Source organism: Drosophila suzukii, chromosome 2L, assembly GCF_043229965.1.
Source record: "Drosophila suzukii chromosome 2L, CBGP_Dsuzu_IsoJpt1.0, whole genome shotgun sequence".
NCBI lineage: Eukaryota > Metazoa > Arthropoda > Insecta > Diptera > Drosophilidae > Drosophila > Drosophila suzukii.
Genome location: NC_092080.1, coordinates 1,838,183 through 1,855,373, shown reverse-complemented (window position 1 = coordinate 1,855,373; position 17,191 = coordinate 1,838,183). Strand labels below are relative to the sequence as shown.

At 42.1% G+C, this 17,191-nt stretch overlaps 2 protein-coding genes across 5 annotated transcripts; both read left to right on the top strand.

The window, feature by feature from the left end:
* The first annotated feature begins 940 nt into the window (after positions 1-940).
* Positions 941-15,023, top strand: bowl (brother of odd with entrails limited). Of its 4 annotated transcripts, none has more exons than XM_017090004.4 (4): positions 941-1,071; positions 1,752-1,996; positions 9,527-10,404; positions 12,756-15,023. In XM_017090004.4, the coding sequence occupies exons 3-4, from the start codon at positions 9,560-9,562 to the stop codon at positions 14,131-14,133; spliced, it is 2,223 nt and encodes a 740-aa protein (XP_016945493.2). In that variant the 5' UTR covers positions 941-1,071; positions 1,752-1,996; positions 9,527-9,559; the 3' UTR covers positions 14,134-15,023. The 4 variants fall into 4 exon arrangements, with proteins under 4 accessions (XP_016945493.2, XP_065719008.2, XP_016945498.2 ...); XM_065862936.2 differs by lacking the exons at positions 941-1,071; positions 1,752-1,996 and adding exons at positions 8,729-8,890; positions 8,958-9,028; XM_017090009.4 differs by lacking the exons at positions 941-1,071; positions 1,752-1,996 and adding exons at positions 8,729-8,890; positions 8,958-9,108.
* Positions 15,024-16,088: 1,065 nt separating this feature from the next.
* On the top strand, positions 16,089-16,773 carry LOC108011626 (calmodulin-1). Its single transcript, XM_017076818.4, has one exon. It carries the CDS (start codon positions 16,195-16,197, stop codon positions 16,639-16,641), a length of 447 nt encoding a protein of 148 aa, XP_016932307.1. The 5' UTR covers positions 16,089-16,194; the 3' UTR covers positions 16,642-16,773.
* Positions 16,774-17,191: the final 418 nt, after the last annotated feature.

Below are 17,191 nucleotides of genomic sequence, written 5' to 3'. Positions count from 1 at the left end.
AAGAAACCTTATCATCTTGCCTCCCTAAAACTGCTTTTCGATTAGTCATTCCCCTAAATAAAACCACAACAAAGACCAAAGAAGAAATACACCCCCACTAAAAAGGAATAACCATAAACAGGGGACTACCAGAGTTACACCCTCCACCTTCTCCAGGGGAAACCACCATAACGATCCATTGGCAGAAGCAATGGCAATCTGGCAACACCCGGGCAATTTTTACCCTACCCTCTCGACCGGGCCCAAAAAAGCAGTCGGTGGTAGTCGGTAGTCGGACGGTAAACAGGTAGCGCTCTAACTGACAATAACTCGTCGTACGAATGCACGTTCCACGCTCCGCCAGTGCCAGTCTCTGTATAAGTCCGTCTATAAGTCCGCCTGTCCATTTAGCAGCGTGCGACTGGCGGTCGGTTGGGTTGAGTTCGGTTCAATTCCTCTCCTGCACTGAAAGAAATTCGGTACTTTCTTATTGAACAACTCAAGTACCTTAAAGCAACTAGGGGATCAGGGTAGTCAATGAGAATTGTACCATGCCTACTTTAATGATATAGTATATCTCAACCCATTTTTGGAGGAAAGATAACAATTCAATATTATTAGATACTATTCATTAAGCTAAATATTTAGATAGATAGATAGATAGATTAAGCTAAATATTTAGATATTTGAAATACTAAAAGAGTGTATTTGGATTTTCTTTATATTTGTAAGGCACTCAGATATTTGAAACACCCAGAAATTTATTTGGTTTTAAGACATATTTGAGATCCTAAAACATCACTAACTATTAGCTCCCCTGACCTATGTCTAGTATTTGGAACTTCGTAATATGTAGAAACTTTCTCCGAGTGCACTAAGCTGGTTTTCCGGCTCCCGCTCGCTACTCGTCGGATGTCGCCCTCTCTTTCTCCCTATCTCAGCCCGCCTCAGTCGATTCTCTCCGTCTCATATCTCTCTTTCTCCATTCGGGCCCTGTTCTTGGGTTCGTGGCTCAGTCTTCGAGTGTTGATCGTGGCTAACGCACCTGCGCGCGGATCGTTGGTAATACCCATAGGAAAAGTGAACTGCATTGTGAGTGCCTCTCGCTCTGAATATCTATCAGTATCTTTCGCCGATGTATCTTATTGAGCGGGCTCTAAGTATGCCAGTGTGTGTGAGTGAACTTGTTGCATCGCCAGTTGCCTCGAGAAAAGCGCTTTTCAACTGCAACTGACTCTGTGTGTGGGAAGAGTTTGGGACTACTTGAGGAGCGAATTGGTAGCTGCACTGGCTTCAGCTCCTATTTCAAACAAAATGTAGAAAAACACATTTCAGCTGCCGTGTATCTCTCGGTTCTCGTTCGGTTTTCAGTTCGCTGAGGTTGTGGGTTTCGGTTCGGGTTTTTTTCGTGTCGTTCGGTTTTTGTATCTGTAAGATACGCGATATACACTGTGTGTTTGTGCGCGAGTTGTACGTGGATTTTTAGTTGGAAAAAAAGAAAAATAAAACTACGTGGTTTGTGGTAGCTGACTGCCGTTGATGCTGCCGCTGCTCCCGTAACCGCCCCCCTGCCGCCCCCTCTGTCCCACCCCCAGGGCGATCGTGCCGTGATTTAAATCTCAAAATTGTCCCACTGTGTGCGTGTTTTGAAATACATTTTAGCTGCGAGAGCAATCGGATAATATAATAATATATTATAAAATAAAAAAACCTTAAAAGACCCTTTCAAAATCCAACACAACCTTATCCAATTTGTATCTTTTAATTCACAGAAATTAATCAACGAAATATACAATTTACAAAAAATTTTCCATAAACAACCTGCAAAAAAAAACAACGCAGTTCAAGTGCCACTTCAAAAATCAAAATTTCGACTTTAAAAAAAAAAAACAATGCCAGGCATTTCAATGCTTACAAACTAACAAAAAGCAGAAACTTGTTGAAAAACTACTTGGATACTTGAGGCCGCAAAGATAAAGCCCAAAGCGCCTGGGGCTTTCTTCTGTTTAACCCACAGGTAAGATTCCGCCAAGAACAGGCCCTGCCCACTAAGATGAACAGAAAAATTCCACAGCACTTATTTTTACTTTTATTTTTTTTTGGCGTAGGGCTAGCTAATTATTTATTTTTTTATTTTGGTATTTTTGCGTTGGCCAAAAAGGCAGCGAGTACAAAAAAATAACGAGTACGCAGATAGAGAGAGAGAGAGAAAGACCCGAGATATATCTCAAAACCTGCTCCACAAAGTGAAAGAGACGGGGCGATAAAAAGAGAAAGAGAGGGCGACAACGCTGGCGGTTGGCGGACTGTCGACCGACAAGCGGCTTCCACTACAACTGCATGTGCCACTGTCATTGCCACTGAACTCAGTGTGGTGCCGCACAGTCCGCAGTGGAGTCTGAACCACCAGCCCCTTCCACCCCCCTCACCTCTTCACCACCCCCTCCCACCATGCCCCATTGTTGTTGCTGTGGCGCTCAGCTCCAGTTGGGCTCTTCGAGTCGGACTCGAAAAACCTTCGCTTGGAATTCTGGGGGTCTCTTGTAAGTACCCTCGATGGGGGTATTATGATTTCTTTCTACTTTTTAAAAAAATCTCTCTTAATATTTAAAGATTCTTAATCAGAGCAAGTATAATATCATGATATCGGTTTGTTTGTAGTACTTTAAGATTCTTAATCAGAGAAATCAAGCTAGCCATATATATTTAGAAGAAATTATACAAATGCTCTATGATTATATTATGTTATATCATTGTCTATTACTTTTCTTAACTATAAAATATTATGTACTTTCAAAACTAGAATTGATTACTGTCAAGGACTAGTTTATGTCTTGGATATATATTGTTCTACATCACAACGGAGATATTTTAGTCAATTTAAAAGCTTGTCAAAACTTTTTTGTCTTAAAGACCTTTGTTTAGAAAGTTCCTATCAAGAACTTTTCAATTATAATTTTTTGAAGTCTAAGACTTGGTACATGTTTTGCAAAAGGGTATAGAAAACCCGCTATCAGAATCAGGATTTCCCCTTGTTTTTTTCCACCTCTGTTTCTTTTCTTTGTAAACCAGTTCACTTGTAGCCGTGCCAGTGGCCACTGGTCGCTCTCGCCGTCTTTTTCGCTCTTTCTGGGTTTTAAATCCGGTTTTTTGGTTTTCAGTTTTTCAGTTTTCGGTTTTCGGTCGTGGTCGCGGTCTTAACTTGGCTCGATTCCGATTCGGAGCTTGACTCGGTCGGGCTTTAATTGTCCAGAACGTGTGGCCAAAGAGGAAACGCAATTGCCGCAAGCTTCTGTTGGGTTCGGATACTGATTTGGATTCAGATTCAGCCTCAACCTCAGACCATCATCATCATCGTCATCTACATCTCTTGATTTCTTTTAAATGCTTTACTTTTTTCTTAATGTTTTTTACCTTTTTTATAAAACGCCTCCCGCGCTCTCACAGTCTGGGTTTTTTTTTGGTTTGGTTGCGGTTCTATAAAGTTATTGGCTTTTGTTTCGCCCCAGTGGAGATCTATTTTGGAGGTTCATTGTCTTGCTTTATGGGCTATTTGGTTTTGTATCCAAAAAGATTTTTAGCATAAGAATGGGAGTACCATAAAAGTTTATTGCATTTTAGCTCTTTGGGTGGGTTTTCCTCTCCATCTTCGGATAGCAACTATAATACTATTTTTCGGTTGCACCAGCAGCAGAGGAAAATGTTTAATTGCCCTCTGGCAGGAAAATCGAAATTAATTAAAATCGTGACAAAATAGCTGATGAATTTTAGTTGGCCATAAAGCGGCGGAACAATGGCTCGTTAGGGTTTCGCCATGTTCGGTTTTAAAATGGGAATGGGTATATAGACAAGACACGCCTGGTTTTGGCACGTGTCTATAATTCACCTGATAGACCAGTTCGTTTATTGTTGTTCTGGAACGGGGACTCATCAATTTTGATGAGGAAATTAGACGTTGTCTAGGGGAATATGAATATTTGATTCTATTAACGAAATCAGACAGCGGAAAGGTGATCAAAAGTTAACATTTTATGCTTTGGGTTGGTCTTAAAGATGTGAGAAAATCGATTGGGATGAGAAATACATTTTGCATAAATAAAATTAATATAAAATTAATTTTTAATCAGGAATATGATTTATAGAGATTACTCATCATAATCCAATTGCACGGAGATTAATAAATCACAGTCTTAAGGCTCCTAGACTTATTAGCATAAACTCTTCTAATAAATAAGAACAGTCCCATTGAAATAGTCATACAAAAGATTGTCTGAAAAAAGTAGCAATCTCACTAACAAAAGGTCTTAAGATCGCTATTCAGGGGTGAAATTCTTGAATGGATTTAGTTCAAAAGAAAGGAACTGCACAATATGCCAAAGAAATTTATGAGGAGATCGGCTTAGCATACAAAGTGGATTACTGCAAAGGGGATTAGTTTTAGAAAGAGTCAAAGTTAAGACGAGAATAAAACAATTTCAAGGAAGAATAAATTAAAAAATGTTCCGAGCCCCAGAGATAATATTTCAATTCGAATTTAAAATATATCTGTAATATTTTTTGCCAGATTTTCATATTATTTTTAAGATACTTTCTGGTTATTTATAGCCACCTTCTATCTTTAAAACATAAGCCCTCGAAGATACACTCTCAAACCTTCCATCCTTTAATAATAACAAATCTTTGGTCATAACTTTAAAGCATTTTCAATTTATGCTAACGACGATATCAATCCTGCTGCAGCTGCATTCCCGAACCCATAAAACTTCATTAGCAGTTGTTCGTTCTCCGATTTTCCCCGCGAAATTAGCAAAGCTTTTAAATTAATGGCCGGCACACACTGAAACGGAGGTAGAGGAGTGGTGAACTGGGTACTGGCCACCACTCCAAATGTGTAAATCTCATGGATATTAATCAAGAAAATTATAGACAAGGCAGCGAAGAAGGAAGATCGCCTGCCTACCTCGGGAGCGAAAAGCAGAAAAACAGCAACCCAACTTGTTTTCCACCATGGGCGATGATTATGCTAGATTTTTAATAGCTTTGACTATAATCTCAGATGCTGCATGGGCCCGAAAGGGTTTTCAGATTAACGCATGTGAAGTGCAGGTCTCTTTTTTATTTTCTTGGGTCTCCTCTTCGACTATAATTATAAGTCTGCAGCGTTTTTCCCTCTCTTCTTCGTTGCCTTGATTATTAGCTACCTTCACACACACAAATCTACACACGGAGGAAAGGTAAAAAGTATCCCGAAGGGATTAAAAACAGCCTGGCCAAGAGCATTCCGAACTGCAAAGCAGATCTCGGCGACCCTTTTTCCATTCCTTCACCCGTAATACCCATTCTCCTCATCCGAGGAACTCCTCCCACCACTCCACTTTCCATCGTCATCATCTTCTGGCTTGTTTGTTGTTGTTGGCTGGTGTTTTGTAAGCAAACTGAAGTGCATATGGGGACCCCGGTAAGCACTCGGCCCCGAAGATATGGTCAGAAGTGCAGGCTTACTGATAAGCTACAGGAATACCCTAGGATACCCAGGTTTATTCCCTATATATTTGCTTTTAATTATAGTTCCTCCTATATTTTTAAAAATATTACTTATATCATTAAAAATAGCAAACTTTCCATGTACTCTTATTTCGTAATATTCAGTGGACATACATTTAACCTGTAATTTATGAGATAAATATGTTAAGCAGTGGGTTATTAATGGTTTAACTTAGGGTTAACTCGCTAGTACTCTTGTTGTCTTTGTATCAGATGGTTTGATCTGATTAATAGACATATTATTTCATAATTTCATGGACTACTGATTAGACCTATAGTGCCGTTCCATCTATCTACTTCCTTACATCTCAGTTCTACCCAGTTATTACATGTCGTTTAGATTTTGATGGATGGTTTTTCTCGCTGCGAGTAACCTGATATACCCCTTTTAACACTAAGTACTGGGCAGTAAGACGCATGGACATTTCCAACCATCGTAGGCCATCATCGGAGGGACAAACTCGCCTCCTCAACTCTCTGCGTTTTCTATACAAACACTAAATCCGTTTGCCCAGTGTGTGTCTGTGTGTTTATATATTTTTGTTTTTTTTTATCAACTGAAACCTTTTCACTCTGCTGGGCCCTGGGTTTCTGCTGGCCTCAGATGTTTACACACAAAAACCCAGCAAACGAACCGATCCCGGACCCAGAAAATCCAGCAGAAGAGGCAAGACGGCCCAAGAAGAAGAGGAGGGAAAAAAGTGGCAGCCAAATTGCTCCTCGATATCTTTTATTTTCCTCCCAGCAGTAGTTGGTCTTCTGGCTCTTTTTATTATATGTGCGGTACAGAGAAAGAAATGGTATAATTGTAATGGATATAACATTTTTTGATTTATTTAAAAGTATAACTCAGCTCTTATTATAAGGAGCTTTCTAAATAGATCTGTCGAGTTATTATATCGTTAATATCGATATACTTTAAGTATAGATCCCCAAGTTAAATTGAGAATTCTTTACTCTTAAAATTTAAAAACCGAGGAACAATCGATGGAAAATTTTACATTTTATTTGTTCATACCTTCGGAAATTCTAAGTTACTTTTTATTGGCAAAACGTGTTAACTTTTTACAGTGCACCCACAGACGCATATTCGGAACTTTAAGCCTTTGGCTTCATTTGCTGGGCAACCGTTTGCGCAAACGTCTCGGTGTATTTGTGTCTGTGGATCTTTGGGTACGAGTATCTTTGTATCTCCGCATCGGTAAATGTATCTGTGCGCACAACTCTCTCTCAATATTTCTACGGCAGTCTACGTGCCGTCGCTTTTGCTGATGATGTCCATTATTTACATGAATTTTATTTGTTTTTCTTATTTGGCTTTACGTTTTCAAAAGTGCCGATGTTTCAAAAAAGATAATGAACGCTGAAATGTACATTGTATGTGCACAGGGTGTGGTGTGGGGAGAAACGTGGGTACGTCGCGCAGTCCGAGCGGTCGTAAATGCAAAAGTGTGGAAACAAACCCTAGAAAAAGTACCGAGATCGGGGAAAAAATATATGAAAACCCAAAACGGGTTACACTTTATTTCAGTCGAGGCTACCAGAAATACGTGAGCCGAAACTGGTGGGGGATTATCGGGATCGTAATCGAATGAGATATTACGGGGCCATCGCTCATCTAAAGCAAAGGGTCCGCCTATGTTGGGGGATTTACTAGAGCCGAGTGTGTCATAAAAAGATCAGATAAGTGCTTTATTGAATCCAATATAGATAGAATGCGACAGATTATCGGCGAGGGCAGGAGAACTCGCATGGGTTAGATTAGAAATACTGTGTGTTTGCTACCATAAAATGGATTGGGAGTAGACGTATTATCCAATTACTATCTAATAAAAGTGGGGATTACTTTGGCATGTGCTTCTGATATCAAGAAAGAAATAGAAAATTGAGATTGGGTATTTTTAATCATGTACCATTTAAATGATTCGTTACACCTTTCGAGATAATTATTATAACTTTTACAGTAATCAAAAAAGATAAGACCTACCCACACCTAACATACATTTGAATTACTTATGTTTCTTCCACTTGAACTGCGTATGCTCCGCAGAGTCATTCCCCCAAAGACCATCACAATGATATACCCATGATCAAGTCATGATTTCAGCTACTTTATAGAGCTAATCTGACAGCGCACTCTCCAGCCAGACAATGCCAAAATTATTTCCATAGATAAGACCCCCTGAGCTAGTCATCCAAAAAAAAAGAACGGTATCTCCAACAATGGGCGCCTCTTCAACTGCCACAAACTCTTGGCCAAGCTTTATTTTTTACCCAGCTATGACGATCACTTTGCTTGATGTTGGCTGAATGTTAATGTTGATCTTGATGACGTTGCAGCATTTTGCAGTAAAATCAAGAGAGACAGCGAGAACGATTCTAGCAAATGATAAGCAAAACTGTCATTGCACCGACAGCAGGGTTATTTTTTATGCTTTTTCGTCTGTGCGCAACTGGTTATAAATTTAAATGAGGAGAGTACACCGACCAAAAAAATAAGGTCACATTGCTGAGACCAAAAAAGATAGTTAAATCACATTTATTTTGTAAATTCCCTGGTAAATACTATATTTTACAGGCTAATAGCTTATCCCATTTATTAAATAGGAAAACATGTAATATATTTATTATGTATCCTAACAACTCTTTCCATACAAACTGGGACAATTAAAGCGACCACACCATTTTCTTCCTGTGCAAAGCTTTAAGATGGCAGCAAGAAGCGTTTGCAGGATGGGGCCACAAATTTTATGGCCCCGCCATCATTGTGATCATTATTATCTGCATTATTTTGTTATTATCGTGATGATCACGTTTCGGAACCCGAACCCCTGCCCCTTTTTTCGAGGCACTCAGAAGTCGAGGCTCCTGTTGCGTAAATCCAGTAAGCAGTCGGTCGAGTTCGGTTCGAGTCATTTACCAAAACCGACGGCAACTTGGCTGCCTGCCCCTGTATCTGCATCTGTATTTGTATCTGTATCTTTGTATCTGTATCTGCGAGTGCCGGGGTATCTGGCGATATACCATATATACACATATATATCTGCCTGGGTGAGAGAGTATGTGTTTATATCGCTACTACTGTGCTGCTTACTCAGAGACTGAAAAGGTTCGGAGGCAGGTTTTTTAGACGCACAATCTTATCTAACCTGCGCAGTGGAAGCACCCGATCGCGGTGCCAAACTGCGACTCGTTTTCAGTTTAGTTTCACTCGTCGTCGACGGCAGTCCGCTGATAATAATAAGCCAACAACAACAATACTAATAATAAAATTCATATGGAAAAAACACAAAAACAACGATAGTCTGGGGCCATAATGTGATAAACTCTTTAGTTACCCTGTGAAAATATTTGCTGATACCAAAAGGTTCTTAGAAGCATATAGGTAGTTTTCTGGAAAAATTATTTTGTTTTTATTCTGTGATTCAATAAAGCACGTTCACGTGGATAAATTCTGGATATACAGCTTTCAAGTGATGTGATTATTCGTACTCTCGGGCTTTTGGCAAGTTTATTATTTAAGCTGTTTTATTCCCTGATAAGAAGTGCTAAAAACAAATTTAAACAATTTGGGGTGCTTTAAAAGTGAGTTACAACAGACTACTATACTTGTATGAATTTGTATGATAAACAAAAATTTAAGGTTTCTGAATCATAATAAAATTAACTTAAGTTTCAACTCAATTGATTTCTCAACCATATCCTGAGTTACTATAGACCACGGGCAAAAGCTGCCATCCATGGCATGAAACCTTAGTATTTTAGCCTCCAAAAATATCTTTCTAAGGCCCAGTTAGCCCACGTGACTATCATACCTCTTACTACCCTAAGAGCAATAAAAATACTACGTGGAAATAACTGTTTATGGCACTTGACTCGCAATTAAGATAAGCCCCCAAAACGAGAGCCCAATTAACCCAGCACAATCGTCTACTAATTGTTATTTACCACCACCCTTATTTTATTTTTGGTTTTTTTTCCGTTCTATCCCTATCTCCGGCAGTTCCAACGGAATGTGAAGAGCCCCTCCAATATAATGCCCACGGAAAGCTCATCCAGCGAGATCTCCGGCGGAGGAGGAGGCGGTGGAGCGATACCCATGCTGCGACCTTCCCGGATGGATCAGTTCATGACCTCGATGGCGGCGGCAGCGGCGGCGGTGGGTGGTGCGGTGGACCGTAACGGATCCGGAGGATCGGATGGTGGCTCCCAGAATGGCAACGGCGATTCACGCAACTCATCGGCCAGCCGGATCTCGGCATATGAAACACAGCTGGCCTATCAGCAGCACCTGGCGGGACTCCATGGACCTCCGCCGCCGGCACCACCGTCGCACCACCGCGAGATCTCCGCCTTTGTGCCGGTCCTGCCCACCGGAAAGGTTCGTCCAGGCAGTAATTCCAACTACGAGATCATTGCCATGATGGCGGATAAGCGAAAGGAGCTGGCCCTCAGAGAAGCCGCGGCGGCAGCGGCCATGTTGGGCAGGGGTCCTGGAGGACCAGGAGGACCAGGGGTGCCACCCCCAGGAGTGCTATACGGACCAGCCGGCGTCCCACCTCCGCCATATCTCACCGGACCCGGTCCTTCGCCCACGGGAGCCGGGAGCTTTCCCTTTCCCCCAGGAGCCGCCGCCGCCGCAGCTCTCTTCCCACCTGGTCTGGGTCCTGGAATGCATGCAGGACTCGATAGACGTCTGCTGAGAGCTCCTGGTCGCGCCTCCCGGCCCAAAAAGCAGTTCATCTGCAAGTTCTGCAATCGACAGTTCACCAAGTCGTACAATCTGCTCATCCACGAAAGGACACACACGGACGAGCGGCCCTATTCCTGTGATATCTGCGGCAAGGCGTTCCGGCGACAGGATCACCTCAGGGATCACAGGTGAGTTGGGATTTGGACAGCGGTTGGGGTAAAAAAAAGGGGGAGTATCTGCTCTGGTAATTGCTATTCAGGCCGGCAGATATGTTGGATATTTAGACTGGGATTGGTATGGGGAATTCAGAAATACCCTTCAGCTCATTTCCCTACTAGAATATCATTATTTAAATGTTTTTTGTGAAGCTTAAGAATAAACTTTTAAATTTGCAAACTTATAGCTAAAAGGGACAGGTTATTAAAGTAAAAAAAGAAGTAGTAGTAGTAGTACCAGTATATATATTTTTTTTATATTTTTTAAAAGTTTCATTTTCACAGCTTAATACTTTAAAAAATTTTAGGAAAATGTATTTAAAAATTACTTTTGATATTTTTACTCTTCATGTAAAACATTAAGAAAAGACTAACAAAGGCTAAATCCTATTATTGATTACAAATTATCGGGTTATCGCTAACACATAAAACAAACGGAATTTTCCAGGAAACGTCCAGTCCCAGCGACGAATTTTCCTACCCAACGCAAAAGAATTTTCCCCCTAAAAAACCTATAAAAAGAAACCAAAATCAGAGCTCCTCCGACTGCCAGTAAAACTCCATCTTGGTCGAAGAGTACAACACAAAGTTAATTAACTCTGTTGGTTTTCCTTTGGGGCTCCTCCACCAGCATTAAAACCGAGGGATGGCCGAGGGGTTGGGGCTGTGTATCGGGCCTATATATCCCGATGCCGATGCCAGGCAGCAGGTCTCCACCATCCACCATACCATCCAGCATCCAGCATCCAGCATCCCGACTTCAATGTGTCGGCCTGTCCGAGCGTTCTGTCTTTTGATCGTTCGGTATCGGTCCATTTGTCGTTTGTTTGCTTTGCCGCGGGGCTAATTCTTCTTTATTTTTTTGTATTTTTTCCTTTTTTTGACCAGAAACGCGCAGAGCATGGGAGAAGAATCTCGGGGCCCCAGAGCCAGAGACAGAACCTGTTTTGGGTTTTATATTTTTTTCACCAGCAGCTGCTGCCTCCGATGCGATGCTGAATCTGAGGCTCCGTCGGTGATGGGGACTTTAACTTTTAACTGAGGCTGCTGCTAGCCAACAACAAGTGGACGCCATTGCCAAGATGGCCGCCATAAACATAAAAAACAAGGAAGAACGCTATAGTCGAGTACCTCGACTATCAGATACCCGTTACTCAAAGGGAAATGGAGATATGCAAGCAGCAAAGCGAAATTAAAATGCGCCACCTACCGGCGGTAGACAGATTTAAGCGTTATGGGCGTTAGAGTGGGCGTGGCAAAATTATTTTTGGATCAATCGATAGGTATTGACGACACCAATACATTTCAGTTAAAATTTTTTATCTAGCATGCAAATTGTGGGCGTCACAGGTTTTCGCGGTTTGTGGGCGTTCAAGTGGGCGTGGCAAACTTTTTTTTAGGTCAATCGGTAGGTATTGATGAGAACAATACTTTTCAGTTAAAATTTTCTATCTAGCATCAAAACTGTAGGAGTTACAGTTTTGGGCGGTTTGTGGGCGTTAGAGTGGGCGTGGCAGTCTACTGAAACAAACTTGCGCTGCGTAAGAAGCTCAGGAATCTGTACGCCAAATCTCAATAGCCTAGCTCTCATAGTTTCCGAGATCTCAGCGTTCATCCGGACGGACAGACAGACGGACAGACGGACAGACGGACAGACGGTCAGACGGACAGACGGACAGACGGACATGGCTAGATCGACTCGGCTAGTGATCCTGATCACGAATATATATACTTTATGGGGTCGGAAACGCTTCCTTCTGCCTGTTACATACTTTCCGACGAATCTAGTATACCCTTTTACTCTACGAGTAACGGGTATAATTAATGCAAGGCGATCGCAGACACGAAAGTTAAATACCCTATCAGTTATAAGGATGTTTTGGGTACCTAATAAATGTTTTATAAAGGTTATCGATAAGAAAATATTTAAAGAAATTTATGGAGGCTTGAAAGATATTTTGGTTAAATTTTCAAGACACAGCTTTTGCATACTGTTTTTGTCGACAGAGATGCAATTTTATCCGTAGCTTAAAGCAGGGGAGTCAGCTTGCCAATATTTTAGATATAATATATGCAGATTACTTATCCTCTTGACGTAATTCCTTAATTTGTTAAGCCCTTCTTTGACCTATCAGATCCCCAGTTAGGGTATTCAAAGGCTGTTTATCAGCGAGCTTTATCGATTTTGCGGGGTTCGAGTTAAGGTTGCATTTGAGCAGAGATAACTGTCAACCTGGTTAGCTACCACTTGCAGCTACCAGAAAACGCCCACGCAGTAACAATAATATCTAATTGTTTCACCTCTTCCCCTCACATTTTTCCAGGTATATCCACTCCAAGGAGAAACCCTTCAAATGCACGGAATGCGGCAAGGGCTTCTGCCAGTCGAGGACCTTGGCTGTCCACAAGATCCTGCACATGGAGGAATCGCCACACAAGTGCCCCGTCTGCAGTCGTTCGTTCAATCAGCGCTCCAACCTGAAAACCCATCTGCTCACCCACACGGATCACAAACCCTATGAGTGTTCGTCGTGCGGCAAGGTCTTCCGCCGGAATTGCGACCTGCGACGTCATGCCCTGACCCATGCAGTGGGCGAGGTCAATTCCGGGGACTATGTGGATGTGGGTGAGGAGGATGAGGCCAGGAATCTGAGTGGCGACGAGGAGGACTCCCTGCTGGAGGTGGACTCGCCCCGCCAGTCACCGGTTCACAATCTAGGCGATTCGGCTGGTCCTGGCGAGAAATCCGAGTCCGAAAGAATGAGACTTAAGCGCAAGGCAGCCATTGATCAGGAGGAGAGTGAAGAGGAGTTCGATGACTTCGACGAGGAGGAGGAGCTGCAGGATCTGCCCAGAGTTCACGATTTGGCCCGGGAAGAGGAAGAGGACTTTGATCCCGAGGACGAGGAGCAGGCGGAGGTGGCACTGGTGGCTCGCTTCCAGGCGAGTAAAGCTGCATCCTCCACCCTGCCATGCCCTCCAGTGGGCTTGGTGACCAAGCCGGAGCGTCAGGGAGTGACCCACTGTCATCATGAGGGTGGCGAAACCTACACAATGCGGCCACATGGCGAGAAGCATCTGGAAGATCCGGGGAACTCCGGAATTACCAGCCTACCGGTTCCACCTTCATTTGTGAGATATCCGGCAGCTGCACCACCACCACCGGGGGCTCCACCACCCCCACCGCCGACCCACCCACACCAGGGACATTCCATCGCATTACTGCCACCCAACGGAGATCCCTACTTACCCATCCTCCACGTCCGACGCGACTTGCACCACAAGAGCCTGAACCTTTCGAAGGGTGCCCCACCGCCGCCGCACACACCACCCACCATAATAACCCAACCGGAATCGGGCAAGCCGCCCAATCAACCTTTGCACTCACCGCATGAAGCTATGCCCAGCTTTCTGGGTTCGATCCCGATGAGGAAGAGGATTCTGCCGGCACCGACCCTGGACTTGATGGATCCGCACCACCATCCTGGCTTGGGTCCAAGGACCTTTGTGGATAGTCCCAGTATTTACGCTCTGAATATGTCGCGACATCCACCGAGGCAACTTTTGGGAAAGCCACCGAGCACAGAAACTAGTGGAGCCACCACCGAAAAGGGACCACCTGTGGCAGCACCACCGATAGCACCACCACCTGCACCACCCAGAAGAACTGGATTCAGCATTGAGGATATAATGAGACGTTAAAAATAATATGCATAATAGCAATTGCTTAATAGTTGGTAAAAGCGAAATTGAGGTACTTGAAATCACTGGATAAGGTTTCTAAAAGATTGCAATGCATACTTTTAGGTGGCTATACAAGAGATTTCAAAACACCAGGGATAATAAATAACCATTCAATGTATAGATCTAGTTTTGAAACTCTGATCTTGTATAATTTGTCGAAAATCTAAAACATCAAATCCGTCTTCGCCAATTCAATCAATGACAAAAACAATTGTTCCCAATGGCCAAACGATAGGAAATCCCCTACTTGGACCTAACAGTACATTAAAATTAATTTAGAGCTACGTTTTAATACATTTTAGTACAATGTCTAGGCAAGGCAATAAACCTAAACTAAGTAATAAAAGCAGTTACACCCCTAAGCGATAATTGTAAGCGAAAAGAAACTCCGTTGTTGCATTTTATAGAGCCCTTATGTGTTAGGAACTTAGCTTAAATCTGCCCATTTAAGTGTTTAAGCCTTTAGTACGAGAGTCTATCGATTAGTTTTTTTATGTGTGGCCGCCCCAACACTAAGTGTTGCTTTCTGAGTGAATTCCAATTTTTTATTTATGTTTCCTTATCCGGTAAGCTAATCTTAATGAGTAAACAAAATCGTAAATCGGTTTTGCTGTAGGGAAAAAAATGGTTGAAAGTAAAAGTTAGTGTAAAACAGAGCATAAGAGCAATCAAACTACAAGCAACATTCCAGTTGAACCTTATGTAATTAGGCCTAGTTTCTAAAAGTTTTATAGTAGTTATTGTAAGCAGCCCACTAGAATTCAATGGTCTTCCTTCAATTTTAAATGATTTTATTCAAACCATAGCGAGTTAGTTTATTTCAAATAAAGTTTGCATTAATATTGAAAGTATTGTTGTATTTTTTTGGGAGGGATGTGTAAAGAGGGTGAGTGATGATTCTATCAGCGAAATTCAATGTCGATCATAACATATGTGTTTGGTAATTGGTTCAAAAAAATGATTTTCTGAACTGAAAATATATTTTTCTTCTATATATGTCACTAAGAAATATATCTATATTTATGGTTATCGACTTAAAAAGGTTTTAAGAGCTCCTAAGAATGCCAAGGTTTCTCCTCAAAACACTTTGCCTAGTAAATTTGAAATAAAGTTAGCTCATATTAGAGAGATCGATGTCCAGATTTTTTTCCACTTGATTGAAGGGAAGGGATCTGCGTAGAGTTATAAAAATCCACTGACTCACTCGCATGAGGCCATCAATCACAGACGGCGGTAATAATACTTCAGGCACGTTTCGAGGCCCCTCCCCGACCTCCTAGACACGACAGTTTGCGGTTTGTGGCAACGCCTTTAACATTGACTCGAATCGACGAAAAATCGCTGGATGGGGCTCGAATCAAAGTACACCACTCAAACACGTAGAAAGTTCAATTAAAATGCCACGCAAATTGTCATCACCGCCAGTTGGAGTTGCCTGTTGGCTTCCTGGAATTTCCTCGACGGGCGGAATGGGAGCCCACATTTGTCCCCCACTGATGACATCAATTTCTGGTGCAACTATAAAATAATTCGCGTAAGGCCGCAGAGTTTCTCCGTCAGATGATATCATCTGAGGTCCACGAAAGCACGTGATTTGCTTGCCAAACTGTGCGTGAGAATGCTCGGATATTACCCAAAAAAACTTTGAGGGTCTTTATACATATTTCTATTAACACTGAGGTATATTTCCAACAAATTTTTAAGGAAAAGCGGGAGTAAGTAAGAACATTATATTTACCAAAGATAGTATAGATTCTTTAGTCTTTGCTTTAACCAAGATATGAAGTTTTAGGGTTGATTGGGAAACTAGTATTGGTTATTATCCGTCGTTTTTAAAGGAGTCCAGATGAGCGGAACATCCAAAAGCTGGTTTTGATACCGATGGTAATACCTTTCAATCCTAGCACTCCGTTTAAGTAACTCAATTTCACCTAACACAAAAGTGTGTAGAAAGACATCAGTCGAGCAAAATAGTTTGAAACAATATACATACTACTTCAATAATATCAGCCGGACGAAATGGATGAATTGTCGAGGGAGGAACAGGATCTGCTCAGAGATACCTTCAGGATCTTGGACAAGGAGAACGAGGGAGCCATTACCTCCAAGGAGCTGGGTGTGGTCATCCGTGCACTGGGTCGCCAGCCCAACGAATCCGAGGTGCAGTCGATGATAAATGAAGTGGATTCGGATGGAAACGGATCCATCGCGGCTGAGGAGTTTTACAACGTGATTCTTCGCAAGATGCGCGACACAAGTAAGGAGGACGAACTGCGCGATTCCTTTCGCGTTTTTGATAAGGAGAACAATGGATACATCTCTGCTGTGGAGTTGAGGGCCGTTTTCATGGCACTGGGTGAAAAACTAGGTGAGGACGAGCTGGAGGACATGATACGCGAGTACGACCTCGATCAGGACAATCACATCAATTTCGAGGAGTTTGTCAACATGATGACCTTGCGTTAGTCTCCAGATGAAATTTACAACGATTTATTAAGTACCTTACCTACATTTTGCACTGAAGAATGAAAACAATCAATTATAAAGAATGTCTGACTGAAATATATATCACAGATCGCATTCAAAAATGCTATCCCATCCCACATTGTATTTTATTTATCAAAGTCCGATAAAATCGTATTGTGTCTTACGACCGCACAGGTGTCGCTAATGTATTTAGTTCCAACTCTTACCACTACGGGAAACGGCGCCGTAGTGGATATCATTAAAGATCTTGTAGTTCCCAACAACGCCTGCGGTGGCGCCACTCAAAAGTAGTTCCTAAAAACAACACGTAGATATAAAAAGTTTATGATAAACCTTACGACTTTGTTATTCCCTTTTATCGGGTACTATATTATGTGCCAGTTGTACTTTTGCCAACATTTAATTCTGGGAATTCATTTATCGAATAAAGGTTTTCAAGTGCGATGTTCCTCAGCTTGACATCTAAATTTTGCGTATATTCCTTATCAGAGACAGTCAGAGGCTGGTACCAGATATGGTCTTGATGCGT

Excerpts from the sequence above, each read along its gene's own strand:
- bowl (XM_017090004.4), top strand. The coding sequence starts at position 9,560 with ATGCCCACGGAAAGCTCATCCAGCGAGATCTCCGGCGGAGGAGGAGGC. Across the intron at positions 10,405-12,755 it reads GATCACCTCAGGGATCACAG|GTATATCCACTCCAAGGAGA; the intron begins GTGAGTTGGGAT and ends ACATTTTTCCAG.
- LOC108011626 (XM_017076818.4), top strand. The coding sequence starts at position 16,195 with ATGGATGAATTGTCGAGGGAGGAACAGGATCTGCTCAGAGATACCTTC.